Raw genomic sequence first — 18,664 nt, 5'->3', positions numbered from 1 at the left:
GGGTGGGGAAAACACCAGAAACCTTAGGAAGGTAGAAGGTTTTTGTATTTCATTGTGGGGAAGAAAAATGGTACCTAAAGTAGAAGGGGGCCAGTTACCACCACAGGAAATAGGTGAAGGAGGAGCTTTGTTCCCCCATCACCTCCCCTACATGTAACTACAAGGTAAAGAAGCAGCAATTAGAAATTACAGTGCTAGCTGGGGTGTGGTGGCTCACACCTATAATCCCAGCACTCTGGGAGGCCAAGGCAGGAGGATTGCTTGAGTCCAGGAGTTAGAGACCAGCCTGGGCAACATAGTGAGACTCCGTCTCCACAAAAAATAAGCAAAATTATCTGCGTGTGGTAGCACACACCAGAAGTCTCAGCTACTCAGGAGGCTGAGGCAGGAGGATTGCTTACACCCAGAGTTCAAGGCTATAATGAGCCATGATGGCACACTGCACTCCAGCCTGGGTGACAGAGTGAGACCCTGTCTCAAAAAAGAAAAGAAAAGAAATAATAGTACCCTGAGCTCAGGTACTTGAAGTTTCCCTGACAGTGGGAGTCATCTGAAGTTAGTAGGAAGAAGGTTCCATAGGTAGTAAGTAGTTGAGCCTCATTGACAACACCAGAGTTCCCGTTACCCTAAAAAACAAGTGGAGGGGGCACAGGCTATGGCCTGGGATTTTTGTCCTTCCCAACTAAATATTGTCTGCTAAGCAGCTGATAGCCCCCAGGAACATGAGCTCACTGAGAAAAAAAAATAGACAACTGAGGCATGCAAACTAACAGTCAAAAAATAGACATGCTGGATATAACACATACATTGGTTGAAATAAAATATTCAATGGATGTGAGAAAATGCGGAATGGATACAAAGAATGAACTAGCAACATCCTTTGCAAGTAGAGAACAAAACAAGTTTCATTCAATTCTAAGTGGAAAGAAATAGTACATTATAACCAAAGATTCTCTACTCTGTCAAATTTTTCATCAAGTATTAAAGGCAACAAACAGATATTCTTAAGCAGGTAAGACAACAAAAAGTACAGCATCCATGAATACTTCTCAAACAACATCGAACATTAACCAATCATTCCATGAACTCCAGCCAACTATAATGTATCAAAAATGAAGTTCTCAGATTTCTTCGCTCCTGTGAGTCACATAAACATAAAACTAAAAGTAGAGAACTCCAGGAATGATAGTTAAGACTACAAATATTATCAATCTTGATAGAGTAAAATAAAGTGTACACTGCTTCATTTTAAGTTGGAAGGATGAAAACAAGCATGTATGCTTATTTACCCAGTTTTTAAAATTAAGGAGTGAATAAATGCTGTCTACAAGGAAAATGTTTAGTTTAAAAAATGAGTCCAGACACAAGCATTGTACTTTTTTTTTTTTTTTTTTTTTTTTGAGAAGGAGTCTCGCTCTGTCACCCAGGCTGGAGTGCAGTGGTGCGATCTCAGCTCACTGCAACCTCCGCCTCCCGGGTTCAAGTGATTCTTCTGCCTCAGCCTCCCAAGTACTGGGACTATAGATGCGCGCCTCCATGCGCAGCTAATTTTTGTATTTTTAGTGGAGACGGGGTTTCACCGTGTTGGCCAAGATGGTCTCGATCTCTTGACTTCGTGATCCGCCCTCCTCGGCCTCCCAAAGTGCTGGGATTACAGGTGTGAGCCACCGTGCCCAGCCTGCACTTTCTTCTTAACTTTAGAGGTACCATTTAGGAAACCATACTCCAGTGACATTGGAGCGGCTCTGATGCCCGCCCGGAAGAGAGCGCTCTGGCCCAGGCCTCGCAGCTGCGGGACAGCCGGGAGCGGAGCAGGGGGCAGCCGCGGAAAGGAAAATGTGTTTAGAGGTAAGGAAAGGAAATGCTCCAAGGGATAAAGAGACATTTATAACTTCAATCATTTTTAAGTTGACGTTACCTGTAGTCAGTGTTTCTAAGAAACATACCCTGATAGAGAGCGATCACCCATATGACAGAACATTGCTCTTTAATGCTGCCATTTGGGAAAAGAAAGGAGGGGAGGAGAGGAATGTATACTTTTTTGCTTTTATTCGCAAACAATGTTTGGCAGTTTGGGGTCAGAGAGAGTCATATTCTGTATTTCTTACACATGTGATCATTTTCAGGGCTTGTATAAATTTTTCATCATTGAAGAAAAAAACTAGCTTAATAAAAAGAAAATGACAGGTGAAAGGTAAAAACTGTTCATATATTTTGCTATGAAGAGAAGCAAAAAAAAAAAAAAAAAGGAGTATGTCTGGATGCTGATGGTAACCATACTTTAGAGAAGGAGGGGTGCAGGTTGGGTTCCTGAGGAAATGTACAGGAAGCATATAAACCAATGCATACAGCACCTGCACCTGCAGAAGGAAGGAGGAGGAAGCAGGTGTGGGCAGGGGGAGAAGGTCAGCTGTGGTGGAACCCAACACCCTTTGCCCGACTCACAAGAAGCTCTGGAGATTGAACAGCCCTTCAGAGATGTCTGAAGTTGGGCTGGGAAGAGCAAACCTTTAGCTTCTACATCAGTCACTGGCCGGGGGTCACCTGGGAAGCAGCATACCTACCCTTCAGCCTAGATGCTTTCCGCAATCGTGGAGAGGCGGACTGCAGGAGGCTGTGCTGACAGCACGCCAGCAGCTGGGGCAGCAAGTCCTTCACTGATGCAGTGCTGGTGGCCCATCAGTGTCTGCCACAGGGAGATGGCTCAGGGATGAGGAGATGGCAAAGGCTGAGAAGCGAAACACTACTGGGGTTCACCGTGCTGGAACTAGCCTGCAGCTTCCTCCATTATAACAAGGGTGGAGTGCCAACTGGTGTGGAGGTTTGGTGGTGGAAGGGATAGATCATCCCCTGTCAGCCTCTACATGCTCAAAGAAACTTTGAGAAATGTTATCTCTTGCAGGAGAGAAGGTTAAGAAATGTTTGTCTCAGAGACTGGGAAAGCGGGTCTCCTGGGGACACTTAGGAGAGTTGCAGGGCACGTTTATATGCTTATAGAAGTGGGAAAATTAAAGGAGGGCGAGTCTTCTCTATCACGTTTTCCTCCATCAACTCAGTGGCTCAGGCCAGGAAACTTGAAGGCAGAATTGTCCTGGAGGATTTCCAATGCTAGAAGCATCATGGAGGAAGAGAGGGGCTGGAGGTATTTGTAGGAGAAGAGGACAAACGGAGGACCACAGATGGCTGGTGGTACTGAGGCTCAGAAGTGTTGTACAGCTTGAGCAGATTTGGAAAAGCAATGCAGCTCTGGTGTATCATATGCCAGGGTCTTGGCATGACATCCTCCACTAGGTAAATAGAGGAGCATGGGACTTACAAAGGAGCTGGAGGAGAAGAGGACACCCAGGAACGGCGTAGTGCCTTGGCTCTGGTAAGTGGGAGCTGTCCTTGCCATCCTAGGCCTGAAGCGGGAGGAGAGCAATCATAAGAGAACCAAGGGACTGTCAGGCTGTGTGGAGAGGACTTCCGAACAGGGGCCTGGACTTCCAGGTGGGGGAAGCAGCCAGCCCTTCAGGAGCCAGCCAGGAGACAGCGTGCGGAATAGGGGCCTCTCCCTCAGTCTCCCCATCCTTCGAGTCCCTGTCCCTTTCTCTAGGAGACAAGGGAGGCTCCGGCCCAGAGCAGGATGCCGCGTGGAAGAATTTGGAATCAGCGTACACCCCTACTCCTCATGACACAAGTCATCAAACCAACCAGGGCGTCAAAATCTTATTTATAAGCTAAGAGCATCCATCCTTCTGTAGTTTGCAGAGGGCTCCTCATACATGGCAGCGCTTCCTGTGACAATCCCAGAGGGTCCAACTGGAACTGGAAAGTGCACCATTCCCAAGGCGCAGTGGGAGCTCGCTCTGGGAAGAGTTTCTTCCCTCTCTGCGGAGCCTTCCAGCCGCTCTTACAAGGAATTTCTCATCCCTGCAGTCGGCTTGGCCAGCAGCAGCCGCGGGGCTGCGCCACTGCCCGCCTCTGGCCAGGGGTTCCCGCGCCTCGAGCAGCTCCCTGGGCCCTTCTACGGGAAGAGGGGATCACGGCGCCCGCGACATCCAGGAGCTCGGACGACCGCAGCCTCACCACTAACCCCCAACAAAGGTACAGCGGGAGTCCAGGCCGAGATAAAATTCCCTTCCCAGTCCGCTGGAGAGACAACTGGCCGCGGCTGCCCTCTGCTCCGCTCCCGGCTGTCAAGCAGCTGCGAGGCCGGGGCCAGAGCGCTCCCTTCCGGGCGGGTATCGGAGCCGCTGCGGCGCCGACCACCCTTCACGCCCGGGCCGCTGGAGAAGGCGGAGCGAGCTCGCAGCTGCTAACCCCCGAGGGGCCGCCTCGCTGGCGAGGGGAGCGGGAGGAAGGTCCGGATTCCGGTGGCAGGAACTGGGGCTCTGGGCCACCGGTTCAGGCTGCCCCAGGAAATGCCTGCTTTGCGGTGCCGCAGAGGGTATAGAGGAGCTCGGCCCCAGAGGGTGGCTGTTGGGGAGGCGGAGCTGGCCGCAGGCTGGAGCAGCTGCGGAGCCTCCCATCCCGAGCCTAGAATCGGAGAAATTTCAGGCGGAAAATACTGCGGGGATCTTTTGGCTCAAGTCTCCCATTCTACAGATGTGAAATTTTAGAGTGACCCGACTGGGGTCGCACAGAGGGCTGTTGGCAGCAGGACCTGGGGGAAGAGCGAGAGGAGAGGGCCCCTGTGGCGGCCCTGTCCTGTGCTAAAGGAGAGGGGCTGCCTCCCAGATGAGAGCCCTGAGAGGCCGTAGCTGCGTACCCTATTCGGTAATACCAAATAAACCAACCAAAATAAAACATAAACCTTATAGACGTGCTGAAATACAATTCTCTCCTTTCTACATTTCCGAATACAAACATTTTGAATGAGTTTATCAGAGGTAAACCTTTCCCTCGGTTTTAGTGGTGGCAGTTTGCTGATGCCCAGGGTCCAAGCGTGGGGAGCCCCGCACTGCTGAGCAAAGGTTAAGGGCAGAAGCTCAAACTGGGTTCACGGTTAATTTGGCTACCAGCTCTGTCCAGGTTTGAGCCTTGGGTTCTGCATCTGCGGAATGGGAAGACGGTTGGGAGAGATGGCCCTTGCCAAGGGTGGACCGAGAGCGACCGCCGCGCGTGGGAATTTCACGGCACAGCCTGCGACTCTCTAGAGCAATGGGAGGATCAGCTAGGTGGGCAAAAGGGCCAAAGCGTCAGTTCGCCGCCCAGGTCGTCCTCTGGCGCCGCTTCCCAGCCCGCCCAAGCGCTGTCCAGGCCCCAGACGACCCTCCGACCTTGTGCCGGGAAGGCCCCGCGGCGCGGTGCGCACCGCGAACTCCCCTGTGGTTCTCAATAGTTGGAATTGAAAGGATGCCGGGTGGGTCCGGCCCGAGACTTAGCTGTGGGAGCTCAGCTCTGCGCTGCAGTCAGAGCAATTTCCGACGCCCACATCTTTACCTCTACTCCCTCCTTCCCTCAATCCACCCCCGGAAAAAAGAAACGCCAAATGTATTCAGCTGCCTCAATTTGTAATTGCTCACTTATTAGACTTTACTAATCCTCAGGACAGGGACTTTTTATATTGGGATTGTCAAAATCCTTAAAACACTGAAAGACTCACACCCAGGCAAGCCTGAAGTTAGCCACGTGGGAGCTACAGTTCGCCTAACACACACCTATACAACATGAATTTTCCGCCTAAATAACATAAAATTTGAAGACACTCCCTACGGAGACACTATTTTCTCCTCACATTTTCAAATAGAGTCGGGCTAGTGCTCAGAAATATATTTGTTCTCATGTTTTAGAAGTTTAAAATAAATGGATTAGATTATAAAATTAAGAGCGAATAAGTCACTTCGAAGAACAAACACAACGTCCCAGAGAGACACGGAAAGAAAAGCTAGAAAGAAGTTATTGCTGAGAATATAAAAGCGGGAGGGAAATCCTCTGCCTAATTTATTTCTCCCTCAACAGTTTTGTAAGAAAACGTTTTGGGCTCAAAGTAGTTGCAAAGAAGTCTCCCGTAGCACAGCCGGGGCGCACGGGTCCGGTGCTCGCAGCTGTGCTATCTGAATCCTCTCTGGCCATTACCGCTGCTCAGGCACATTTTCAAACCAGGGGTGCTAACGTCAATCTGGCTTTCTCCGTTTGCTTCCGACGAGGGGGGACCGGACCCAGGGTGGGGCTGCGTAAACTCGGGGACACTTGGGAACATTTACTCAGGAAGTGAGAGGGGCCGGCTGCTGGTGGCTGGTCCTGGACAGCGTGGTCGAGGGACCAGGGCTCAGGTCGGTTCCGCTGCGCCCGCCGTCGCCGACAGTGAAGGAAGTACAGTGCGGGCGGCGGCTCCCGGTGAGTCACTTTGTGAGTGACACTCAGCCCCGGGGGTCGCTCTGGGGTCGGAGTCGGAAGGAATGTTCTGTCCCCGGAACCGCTTGCAGCCAGGAGTTGGAGGCCCTCTGGCCCCGCAGAGGCTGGGTTATAGGCATCGAAAACTTCCTGAACACGACCAGTATGAATTTGATCTCGAGCTTCCGAACTCCAAACGCCTGGGCAAGAATTCAGCAAAGCGCAGCACCGCTCACCCGCACTTCCCCCAGCTAGCGGTTGCTGTTTCTTGGAAGACGCGTTTATCCGCCCCAGTCCCGGGTGGGTGGGTCATTTTGCCAAAGAAAATGTGGTTGGGGGTGACTTCGAGTAGACTTTCACTATTAAATAAGTGCACCTCAGTGATGGATTTGTTCCAAATTGATGTTTGACTTTTAAAAAAGCGATGGCGAATGACAACACGAAACAATCAGTGTCACAGGTTAGCAAATCACACTGTCTCCTAAATTAAGGCAAATGTTGGCTTTATATCTATTCAGGAAAAAGGGGGAGATGGAAAGTTTTCTCAAACCTAACGTCTCCAACAAACTCATATCCAGATAAAACTTCCTACACACGACTCCCACGCACATGTTTCGACCAGGAAACTTTTGTTTACCAGACTCTCTTCCTGGTAATTTCTCCTGTCTCTTTTCCCCTCCCCAACCTACTTTCGGCAGTTTGGAAGGCTGGAGATTTTTGTTAAGGACACTTTACACTAATCTCAGTTAACCGGCAGGCCAAGCTAACCTGGCAAAGAATAAGAAGGAAAGACACACACACACACACACACACACACACACACACACACACACACACACAAGACAGCGATTTCCAAACATCCTTTCTACTTAAACTTCCTAATCCCGTGCCTGTCCCAGAAGGGTCTCCGAATGAGTCCCCGGCGTGGGTTGGCGGGGGGGGGGGTTCCAGTGCCTAGTGCATCTCCGACCCTGCTCTCCCTCCTCCAACCGCCTCCCTACTCTGCAACACGTAAGCATCACGAAACCTCCTGCGAAACATCTGGATGGGGACTCGTGTCCCAACATCTGGGCAACTACCGCCAAGGCTGGCTTCTAGGGAACGAGTGCGGAAATGCGTGCGGGTGTGGGAGCGCACCACTCAGTAGTGTAGGACCTCTCCCAGCGCTAGGTCACTGCAGCATTCTTCCCACCATCTGCTCCTGTCACCAGCCCCTAACTCCGCCCCTCTGGGCCCGCCCCTTGTTCCGAAGCCAATAGCAACCCCTGACCGCCCTACACCGCCCAGAAGCCTTTCCACACCCCCTCGTCCTGGGAGCGGGTTGGCTGCTAAGCTCTCGGAGAAGCTTCTGTATTTGCATGGCGTTCGGGGTTTTTGGTAGGTAGAGCAGCCCGTCACTCTGGAAGGCCGGGACCGCCCACTCCACCTCGGTCCACTGCTCTCTTCCTGCGCAGTTCGCCTCCGCAGCCTCTGCGGGGAGGTGCCGGGGCTGCTCGAGGCTCAGTTCTTAGGACTGCAAGGAGGCAGCCCCGGCGTGCGGCGGTGCGCACAGTCTAGAGTGGCCAGGGCGCGAGAGTGCAACGTCCTCCTGGCCCCGAGCGCGTCGTCGCGCCCCGGGAGCAGACCCTCGCCCAGCAGTTACCGCCGTCCCGACTTTCCGTTCCAGTAGCAGCTCCTGCCGGGCAACATGTCAAGAGCCGCCGCCGCTACAGCTGCCGCCGCCACCTGGGGAAGAGCAGCAGCAGCAGCGGCGGCCGCGGGCACACGGGGGCAATAAACCGAGCCACCCGGGCGTCCAGCGTGCCGGGGAACCCTCTCTGCGCTCACTGCCCGGCGGGACCCACGCCATGTGCTGAGCCATGCCCCTGGCCGCGCCCGCGGGCAGCGCATGGGGCAACGCCTGAGTGGCGGCAGATCTTGCCTCGATGTCCCCGGCCGGCTCCTACCGCAGCCGCCGCCGCCCCCGCCGCCGGTGAGGAGGAAGCTCGCGCTGCTCTTCGCCATGCTCTGCGTCTGGCTCTATATGTTCCTGTACTCGTGCGCCGGCTCCTGCGCCGCCGCGCCGGGGCTGCTGCTCCTGGGCTCTGGGTCCCGCGCCGCACACGACCCGCCAGCCCTGGCCACAGCTCCGGACGGGACGCCCCCCAGGCTGCCGTTCCGGGCGCCGCCAGCCACACCACTGGCTTCAGGCAAGGAGATGGCCGAGGGCCCTGCGAGCCCAGAGGAGCAGAGTCCCGAGGTGCCGGACTCCCCAAGCCCCATCTCCAGCTTTTTCAGTGGGTCTGGGAGCAAGCAGCTGCCGCAGGCCATCATCATCGGCGTGAAGAAGGGCGGTACGCGGGCGCTGCTGGAGTTTCTGCGCGTGCACCCCGACGTGCGCGCCGTGGGCGCCGAGCCCCATTTCTTCGATCGCAGCTACGACAAGGGCCTCGCTTGGTACCGGTGAGTTTCCCTGCCAGGGGCAGGGTCTCCATCATCGATTCAGACCCTGAGCTAAGGGAGACATGGCGTATGATAGGGAATTGGCAGGGTTACAGCTTCGGACCACCCGGGGTAGGGCAGGGAAACTACCGCAGATTGCGCAGCGCATCCTGTCCGGGTGCGGTGAGGGTTGCTCTCCGCTTGGTTCTCGTCACAACCCACAGAAAGTTCTCGCGGAGCACTGGTGCCCTTGAATTAATCAGGCGATCTCGCCGCAAAGAAGAAGGGCAGCGACTGAGACCGCCCTCAGCAAAGCGAGCCACCCTCTAACCATGGGGGTATCCGACTCGAATCGTATTTTATGACTCGTTTTAAATTTTTTCCTCCCGGAGCCCGAGACGCTGGGAATGTTCTGAGCCCCTTTGGTCGGTCTCCGCCCTCAACGAACTTCTAGAGCAGCTTCTGCTTCCCAGATGGGGAGAGGGGGTGGGGGCCGCGGCGTCCCGGCGAGGCCGCAGAGTCTGTTAACTTTTTGTTACAGTCCGCCTGGTTACCGGAACCCCAAGGGGGTCAGACCCGCCTCGCTCGCGAGCCGCCTGGGCTCGGGAGGGTGAGCCGGGCGGGTGGCCCGGCGCCTCCGCCTGGCGGGCGGGCGGCGCGCGGAGCGTGGAGCTGTGCTGGTCCCTGTCGGGCAAAGGCGCGCACTGCAACCGGCTGGAGCGGCGCGAGGCTTTGAAGGCGTCCGGGCCTCCGGGCACCGCCGCCCGTTTCCGCTTTCCTGGTCTCGGTGCTGGGATAGGGAAAGCAAGGACGCGTGTCTCCGCGGGGCTTTTACACGTCCGGAGCAAAGAATATTCGGGGCCCATTGATTGAGAAATGAGGGTTGCTTCGAGGTCGCGGCTTCCGGAAATTCTGTTCTCGAGTCGGGTTGCGGGTCAGGTTCCAAAGGGACAGCGGCCCCGGGGTCATAATCACTACCTCTGCCCACTGCTTTCCGCAGCTGCTGGTCTTTGGGGTGAGCTGTTGGGTTGCCCGAGCTTCGGGTAAGGCGCGAGTGGGCAGGAGGTCTAGATTTCGGCCTCCGATAACTGTCTTCGACTAGGGGCCCAGGTACCGACCCCCACATTTTCGTTGGGGTCTCCACCCGTAACCCCAGCCAGCACGACATTCAGACACCCCTCCAGGCCCAATTAGCTTCACAGAGGCTCAAGACTTGGGAAAACAAAAGAGGAGAAGATAACTGAACCCCTCTCCCTGTGCCCACCCCACTGTCGGGACCTGGGTGGGTTGGAGAATAAAAGAGGGCTGACCCCGCGGATTAAAACCGCTCCCTTCCCAGCCTCGTCCTACCCCTTCCCCTTTGTCCTTAATGTTTTTTTATTATTGTCAGGAGTTGCCCAAGTCTCGAGGTTTAGCCAGCCGTGACAGTCACCTTTCCCACCGTTCCCGGGCTGTGACCCATTCTCGGGACACTGGTGGATGAGAATGGGGTCTCTGGAGTCCGACGCCTGGATTCACGTCCTGGTTAGTCGCGTGAACCTCGGTGCTCTCATCTGTGCAGTGGGAATAATGCAGGTTCTGGGCAGGAATGGGAAGAGTGAATGCGCTGGTACGGTAAGGTGCCTCGCAGGCACGTGAGGGCCTCTCTAATTGTTAGCTATTGTCACCGATTGTATTGTTATGACTTCTACCACCACCACTCCCCCTCCTCCTGGGATGGTGATTCCAGGGCCAGGCGGCAGGCTATAACTAGCGCCTTTCCAGGTGGAACCCGCCAGAGCCCGAGGCAGCCTAGGATTTTCTGAGATCAGACACACTTGGGGCCGGGTTGGGAGGAACTGGCAGGAAAAGGACTGAACCCTTAATGTCAGGCGGTTTTGAAGCACCTGGGGCAAGCTATGGAAATCCCCACAGGAAGGCTCACGCAGTCTCTTAGGAGGCTGCCCTCCACCTGCCACGTTCTTTTTGATTGACTAAAAAACGCTGAATGAAGAACGAAGTGGCGTGGAAACCCTCGCCGCGCGCCTGCAGCGGACAGCGCAGCCCCGGAGGTTCGGGTGCGGACTTGCGCCCGGGGGCTGCGCTGCGAGCGGCCACGCATGGCGGCTGGACCCGGGGGGCCGCAAGGGCTTGGCTGGGCCGCGGGAGGCGGGAGGTTCTTCGTCCTCCCGAGCCATCTCCCTGAACTGACAAGCAGGACTCCCGGGTCCAGGAGGCACAGGGCCCGGGGCGGTGACCCGGCGGATCGGGCGGCCGGAGGAGCCCACTGTAAATGCCGCAACTGGCCCCAAACACTGCGTTCCTGGACTGCACCAGCAGCTCCTGGCGCGGCCGCAGAGTTGGTGGATATTTTCCAAGGGGGAAAAAATCTTTTAAATGCCATCTGTTTACTTTAAAAATGTTGATTACTTAAGAAAAACGAATGGATGTCTGGGCAAAGGTATGGACGTCACAATTATTTTGAAGGCGTCCTTTTTAACTTTAAACAGACCACGCCAGGAGGAGACTCCTGACCCAGAGCGCATTACCTAAAATCTGGTACCCAGAGTGCACCCTTCGCCCTCGTTGGAGTTCTCTCCTCTCTGCCAAGCTTTGCTCCGTGCCAGAGGTGTGCTCCATTGTACCTCCGCTCTGTCCCTGCAGTCAGGCAACCAATTGGAGAAGAGTATAAATAGTAATTAACCAGGGAGAGTTGTAATTCAGAAACCTAGTTAAAACAAGTCCTCAAAAACTAGAGAATATGAGAGTGGGGAGACATTTTGAAGGCATTAAGAACAAAAAACGATGGGCACGAATGGTTGAGTCTGAGGATCAGCATCGTAATCTGTTAGAGAACGAGGTGGTGGCTGTGTCTGTGAGTCGTTAATGGGTTTAATCGGTTGATACACAGCCGGCTAGTGGCCTAACCAGTAGCCCAGGGCCTGGCAGATTTGCATGACATCTCGGAGTTTGATTGCTCTTCCTTCCACTTGGCAAAAGGGGACACCATCGGGTCATGGTGAGATGGAACCCACCGAGGTGGTGTACAGAGCTGGCGCTGCCACTGGCCAGAGTGGCAGCCTTTCTACCTCCTTAACCCTGCAAAAATCAAACGTGCTAGTACGCACTGTCCATCCACACTGGAACTCCAGTTGGTTTTAGTCTGCGATGATGACTCTTCTGGGTTGACTTTTCCAATTCATTATGCAGCCCTCTTGAAGCAGGCCTCCCAAACTTAGCAGGCACCCATGAGAACCTCACAGAGAGGCTCATCAAGCAGGCTGGTGAAACTGGGTGTTACTTCCTGTTCCATGGGTACCCCATAGTGTTTGGGAAACACGGGGCTGTGGTTCAGGAGAATTTCACATATGCTAAGATGGAGAAAGAACCTGCCCTTTACATTTAGGCTTGGGGTGTTAATTTAAAGTTTGAATGACCAAAAATTAAATCTGTAACTTTTAAAGTTTCTCTTTGTGATTTTACTTAAGTGTTGGTAGATATTCTTAAATTGTAATGACCTCAGTTTGGGAATTAAGTTAGCCAAATATTGTGTAGTTATTGTTTGTTATACAAAAATATGCCTTAGACTGTACAGCGGCAGAAACTCCCTCTACCACCTCGGCCCCCTTTTCCAGTCTGCGTTATACAAAATAAGCTGACACGTTAATGCTGTGGCCCACATTAAACAAAGTATATTGTATGTGTGTGTGTGTGTGTGGCATAATAAATGGTGGTAGCTAACACTTACCGAATGTTTTCCCTATGTTCCAGGCACTGTTTCAAGTTTTACAGGATTAGCAAATTTAATCCTCATTACAGTTCTGTGAAGTAGGTACTTTTACAGTTGAGGAAACACAGGCACAGAGAGGTTAAGCAATTTGCCCAAGATCTCACAGCTGGGAAGTACCAAAGCTAATATACCAACCCAGGCAGTCCTGCTCCAGAGATCATTCTGGACCATTCTGGATCACACTTCCTCGCTTAAGTGATTGAAGCAAGATATTTATCATATAGCATGGGTCCAAAACTGAGTTTGCTTTAGAAGAGTTTGACAGCTTTCTGACATGCCTTTAGTGGTCTCAGCGCAGACTGCAGATTTTGTCATTCACTTGAAAAGAATATCAGCCCCCAAGCAGGATAGTTACTACATCTAACATTGGTTAATAACTAGAGTGAGGATATTCACACCACTGTGTCAGTTTCATTTTTCTGCAAAGGACAGTTAGAATCAAGGGAGTCACTAAAATGGCAAAAAATCCCTCAAGCATCCAGACAGAGAAAACATAGCAAGTGTCCCTCTTGAGGAGATTTATCCTCTGCCATTTGTCCTTTTTAAGGCTGGGAGGATGTGAGGTTAAATGACATGTTCCAGAACTTCTTGGAATTAATTTATTCATAAAAAGAGCACCCCCAAATCAAGTTCATAATTAACTTGTACTGATTAACCAGCAGACAATTATAGCTAACACTTCTAGCAGATTCATTTAGAATGAACATAGAAAACCCTGTAACTTCAGAAATCTCTCTCTCGAAAGCTGATGGCTGAAAATAGCTATATTCCCTACATTTTAAATTTAACAAATGCTGAGAAAACAAAATTGCCTCCTATTTTTCTAGTCTACTTCAGAAAACCTGGTAGCAACGAATGTTTCTGTCTTCACTGAGGGAGATTTAAGATAAGATCTGGTTGGGGATAATCCATTTTGAAGTAATTACACTCTCTTAGTCCCAGAGTTTAAACCAAGTATGTAACTCACTTCCAAGATGCTGGGTGAAGATAAAAACAAAAAATCTACATTTGTATGCAACAATTTGAAATACAAACCATCATGTTACAAAGCTCTCAAGATTTATTAGCAAGACAGTGGAGCATGTGTTGAACTCTGTTTTTAATTAGGCACCTAAATTAGACCATAAAATGGTTGATTAATCTTTTACAAGTTGAAGGGAAAATATAACATAAATTAACCTAATCATAAGTGTTTTCCCAGATGCTCTGGGTTAATAAAATAGTCAAAATTTAATAGCAACCCATTTGTTTTAGATAAATATGATGCTAAAATATATGAATTAGATTACACTTATTATCTTCCAAATGATATGTTATCATTGAACAGGTCTCTAAAAATTAGGTTGCAGTACATGTCTTAAAAATATTTATCAAAATAGAATGCTACAATTAGGAATTACATGTTGGCTAAACTAGATTATGTTTTTTAATGGAAACTGATAATTGAAAATTTACAATTTAGCATAGACTAGTATTTGTGAAAGATATTTTTCCAGCTAGAGTTGTATTGCTTGAAACTTTAAAATGACCTGTCACAGCTTCTGTGTTTCTAGTTTGATGTTTTAGTCTGAAAAAAAAAACTTTTTAATATTTTGAAAAGTCAATATGTCATATAACCTCATTCCACATATGTATGCTGATTTATCTTTTTGTTTATAATATGTTGTAGGAATAAGGTTTTCTGGTTATATGAAATGACTCCTTGAATCACTAAAATTATTTATAATTAAAAGCACACCAGGAATTTTTAAAAAAACTCACCAGTCAGCTAGTTTTATGAATCAGGGAGGTGGCATTTATTCAAGGTTCAGAACTGAAATACGTGACTCAGGCTGCTTGCCGACTGGTTTCTATGTCAGTAGTTTTTTGAATACTTTATGTTCTCACTCTATGAACATGGAAATTAAGTTGATTGACAGAAACACAAAATGCCTACTCTAAAGGCAGGGCATAATGAGCATTTCTTATGCTGTGAATAGAGTTAGTTTCCAAATAGGGGGCTACCTCTCTCATTTAACAGTCGATGATTTCAGACAGTAAGAGAAATTTCAATCCTAGGCTGTTGGGATAGTCAGGAATTCCAGCAAAATGAGTCCCCCAAGTATGTGGCATATTTTCAAGTTTAATGAAAACAATATGCTGCCTACCTCGAATGAAAACATTTACCATGACTGAAAAGAAAGGAGATACTGATATCTTTGAAAACTAATTGTAAGTAGAGCATGAAACTTTTTATATATTTAAAACATTACCTTGTTGGAACTCTCGGGTTTCTCTCAAACTATGCCAAAATAAAACTAACATCAAATAAAACTGATGTTCGTGCATGCTGATTTTTATTTCTGATTTTTCTTGTCAAGAGATTTGGGGAAAAGTTTAGGACGTGAGAAGCAATTACCATCTTAATAAAATGATAATAAATAATTTTTATGGCAGCCAAGAGGCTATGTGTTAAAATACTGCTAATGCTAATAAAACCCACCATTAATTTTATTTGTACATAGATAAAAGTGGTATTAATTTCCTTTATAAATTCTTTTAAATACAAATTTCACACACATTTCGGTAACTTGAAAAATATTAAAAATATCTTGTTACTGGCTCATTCAGAAAATGTACTTCATTGTGTCATGGATGAAACATGTTTAAATAGCAAAGTTGTACTGCACCGGTTTTGCCTCCCAAAGATTGCTGTTTGTAAAAATTATGAGTGCGTATCTTTAGATTTAGAGCTGGTTAAAGAGTACTGTCCGAGAGGAGTTTATATTTTCCGGACAGTAAAAAAAGTACACACACTATACATTGTTGGAATAAGATATTTTTGTTCTAAATATGGCAAATGTGAAAAAATAAGACTCTGGTTTAACATCAAGTTGATTGTGTTTCAGCCCAGACTCTCTCGCCAAGGGGTCACTATTTTAAACGCCATTGCCCAGAATGTGAACGATTCCATGTGTGTCCATGAAGCACCTTACACGTAGGATTCAGAATCCCTGTTTTCTCCCAAGTCTTTGCCCCACACTGCTTAATACTGTTACACTTGCTTAGAAACCCATAAAATGCTGAAAGATGGTTCTGGGCAATGTGAGGTTTGAGAAGCAAATGGAGAGTGAAAAAAACATTGGGAAGAGCAGTGAGAATCCCACTCTTGATTTAATGAATGGAGCTGGGGGGAGAGCCGCCCCCCTTTTTCAGGTCTGCGGACGGAAGTGTCCAGCAGGGCCCCAGCTGCCCCCGACGTTGCCACGTGTCCGCTCCTTTCGGGAACTAGGGGGGCGTTGGCTTGGACATCCCGTTCTGGAAGGGTGGCCGGGGGCGCTGCCACGGGCAGGGAAAATGGCTCCGAGCCACCCGGCCTCGGGCATCAATCGACGCGGCCCTGGTGTCGCGCGGGATCGCCGCCTCTGGCCCGGGGGCCGCTGAGCCGGAGACAGATGGCGGAGCTTCCCAGTGCGGGGGCAGGGCTGGCAGCCGAGACTGGGGCCGCCTCCCCCGCCCCTCGGCTGGCCGGGTAGTCCGCCGTGGCCACGTGACCAGCCTCGCCGTCCGGCCTCACCTGTTGGGCTGAGCCTGGCTGAGCGGCCCGCGCTAGAGGTGGGCGGTGCCGGCGGGACCCGTCTTCGCGCTGATTGGGTGGAGGGGCTGCGGAGAGACCAATGGTGTTCCGCCTGAGAGGAGAACCCCGCCCAGACAGGCGGGCTGAGCGGGCGCGCCCCGCCCCCGCCGGTGCTGGCCTGGCTTGTTGGCAGCTCAGCTTCCACTCGGTGCTGCTGATTTGGTCCTGAGCTGCCTTCGCTTTCCAAGTCGAGCCTATCAGCTGTTCTATTGTGCTCTCTTCCTTTGGTTCCTCTCTCTTTGTCCTGTCTGCACCCTCCTGCACAAATTCTCCTGTTTTCTGGAGCGGAGATGTCTGTTCTCCGAATGTTCGGCTCCCGAGTCCTGCAGGGAGACCGCCTCGCCTTCTGCAGCCCTGGCCGGCAGGACCCGAGTGGGCCCGAGTGGATTCTTTACAGCCGAAGAGAACACTTCGGCTTTTTCGGACCTTATTTTGGGTCTGGGAAGCGGGAGGGGTTGCTGGCAAGAAAGTGAATTCAGTTGAGTCAATTTGCAACGAGCACGTTTCGTTTCTCCCTTTTCTCCGCCCCCGTTTCTCTTTGGGGGGAAGAAATGGATAATCCTCTTTCCACCCACTTCTATAATGGGTGCCTGTAAGGCGATTCCGCAGATTCAGTGGATAACAGAAAATACCTTCATTTCCATAATTTGGCCCATTAAATGACAGGACGAAGAGAAAGTGGGAAGGACTGGGATGGAGAGGAGGAAGAGGAAAAGGCCAGTATCTCACAAGCTCCTTCCGATCCCTGAATCTCACCTGGACTCAGACCGAGTGGTACGCCCCCTCCCCAGCACCTTCCGCGCTGTTCACACACGCCAGGCTCGTCCTCCTAACCCTAAGTCCTGTGCACAGAGCCCTGTAGCCGCCCCTACCCAGAGCAGGCACTGACAAGCCCACCCATTTCTAGTGCTGCCCAAGGTTGTCTCAGCCCACAAAGGCCCCAGCCCCAGCCTTTGCAGATAGGTTTCCTCCGTGGTGCCAATAACTCTTGTGGATTTGAAAGAGGCAACCTTTTTCCTCGCGTTTCTAAAGGCCTATGAAAAGGGCACGTCGGCAAGTGCACATAAGACGTTGAACATTGTTGCATGAGATGTTGAAGAAATACAAGGTTTCGTTCTTACTTCCATTAAAGTACAATCTCCCTGGGGAGAGACACACAAAGTACACAATTAGAGACCAGTAATTCTCTTCCAGATCGCTCCCGGTGCCTTTTCCTAGCTAAGTAGCCTCTCCCTGCCCGTCCTGGCCTTGTGTACCGGAAACTCTCTTGGCTGGATCCAGCCCTTCCTCCTGATGTGCTGTCGGGCTTGTCCCTGGTGCCCTCTTCTCTGATTGTTCCAGTCTGCCTCCGGGCACTTAGCATATGCTAGTGCTGCCAGTTGACACAGATACACAAAGCAGTAAACATCCTGTTCCCACCGAAGATCCCCAAGGGTGTGGGTGGATGGGTGTGGGAAGGGATGAGGTAAAGAGAGAAAGGCAGTGAAGTGATCATTACCTTATCATTGATTTAAAATACTTATTAATGGAGGAAGCCAAAGGTGACCATTTAAAATCCTTTTCTATAGTCAATGAATAATACATTCGTATAAATCATGTTTACTTACTTTTTCATTCATCTAACAAGGATTTTTTTTTAAGACAGGGTCCTGCTCTGTCACCTAGGCTGGAGTGCAGTGGCACAACCTCTACCTCCCGGGCTCAAGCGATCCTCCCACCTCAGTCTCCCGTGTAGCAGGGACTACAGGTGCACACCACCATGCCTGGCTAATTTAAAAAAAAAAAAAAACTGTAGAGATGAGATCTCACTATGTTAGCCTAGGCTGGTCTCAAACTCCTGGGCTCAAGCAGTTCGTCCTCCTCAACCTCCCAAAGTGCTGGAATTACAGGTGTGAGCCACCACGCCAGACCCAGACCGTATTTTTAGAGCCGTTTTAGGTTCACAGCAAAATTTAATAAAGTACACAGATTTCCCAAATACCCATCAGTCCTACACATGCACAGTCTGCCACTATCACCATCCTCTACCACACTGGCACATTTGTTACAACTGATGAGCCTGTGTTGACACACCATCACTCAGGGTCCATAGGTTTACATTAGGACTCACTGTTGGTGATGTACATTGTTTAGGGTTGGACAAACGCATAATGACCTGTATCCCACATTATAGTATCATTCAGGGTAGTTTTACCACCTCAAAAATCCCGTCGGTGCACTTGCTCTTATCTAGTGCTCTTATCAAGTACAAGGCAGCACTTAAAACACTGAGGAAGTACAGTAGCCATGAACTTGTCCCTGAGAAGCCTGTTTTAGTTGGTGGCTTGTATGCATACCTGTAATCCCAGGTATGCATCAACTTGTATGCATCGTTTCTCTGCAGAACCTCCTCTTCCTTGAAGCACCACTTAAAACAGGCTCGAGGAGATCTGTAGGCAATTTAAGCCTGATGTTTTTACTTTTATTTTTGAAATCATTCGTCCTACTAAATTACTAGTAAATCTGAAAACCATATAAGGAGGAAGCAGAAGCATGAGATA

The 18,664-nt window shown here is 50.4% G+C and overlaps 1 protein-coding gene across 2 annotated transcripts in view; it reads left to right on the top strand.

Moving 5' to 3' along the window:
• The first annotated feature begins 822 nt into the window (after positions 1–822).
• HS3ST3B1 (heparan sulfate-glucosamine 3-sulfotransferase 3B1) overlaps positions 823–18,664 on the top strand; it is a 55,222-nt gene continuing 37,380 nt past the window's right edge. For both annotated transcript variants that reach the window (XR_008621598.3, XM_034942353.4), the window contains exon 1: positions 823–8,760. Coding sequence is in view for 1 of the 2 variants with exons in the window: in XM_034942353.4 (XP_034798244.1) it covers positions 8,207–8,760 (554 nt within the window). In the remaining variant the exon portion in view is untranslated. The remainder of the gene's footprint in view (positions 8,761–18,664) is intronic.

The sequence above is a fragment of the Pan paniscus genome, chromosome 19 (assembly GCF_029289425.2).
Source record: "Pan paniscus chromosome 19, NHGRI_mPanPan1-v2.0_pri, whole genome shotgun sequence".
Lineage (NCBI taxonomy): Eukaryota > Metazoa > Chordata > Mammalia > Primates > Hominidae > Pan > Pan paniscus.
This window is presented reverse-complemented; position numbering and strand designations above follow the sequence as displayed.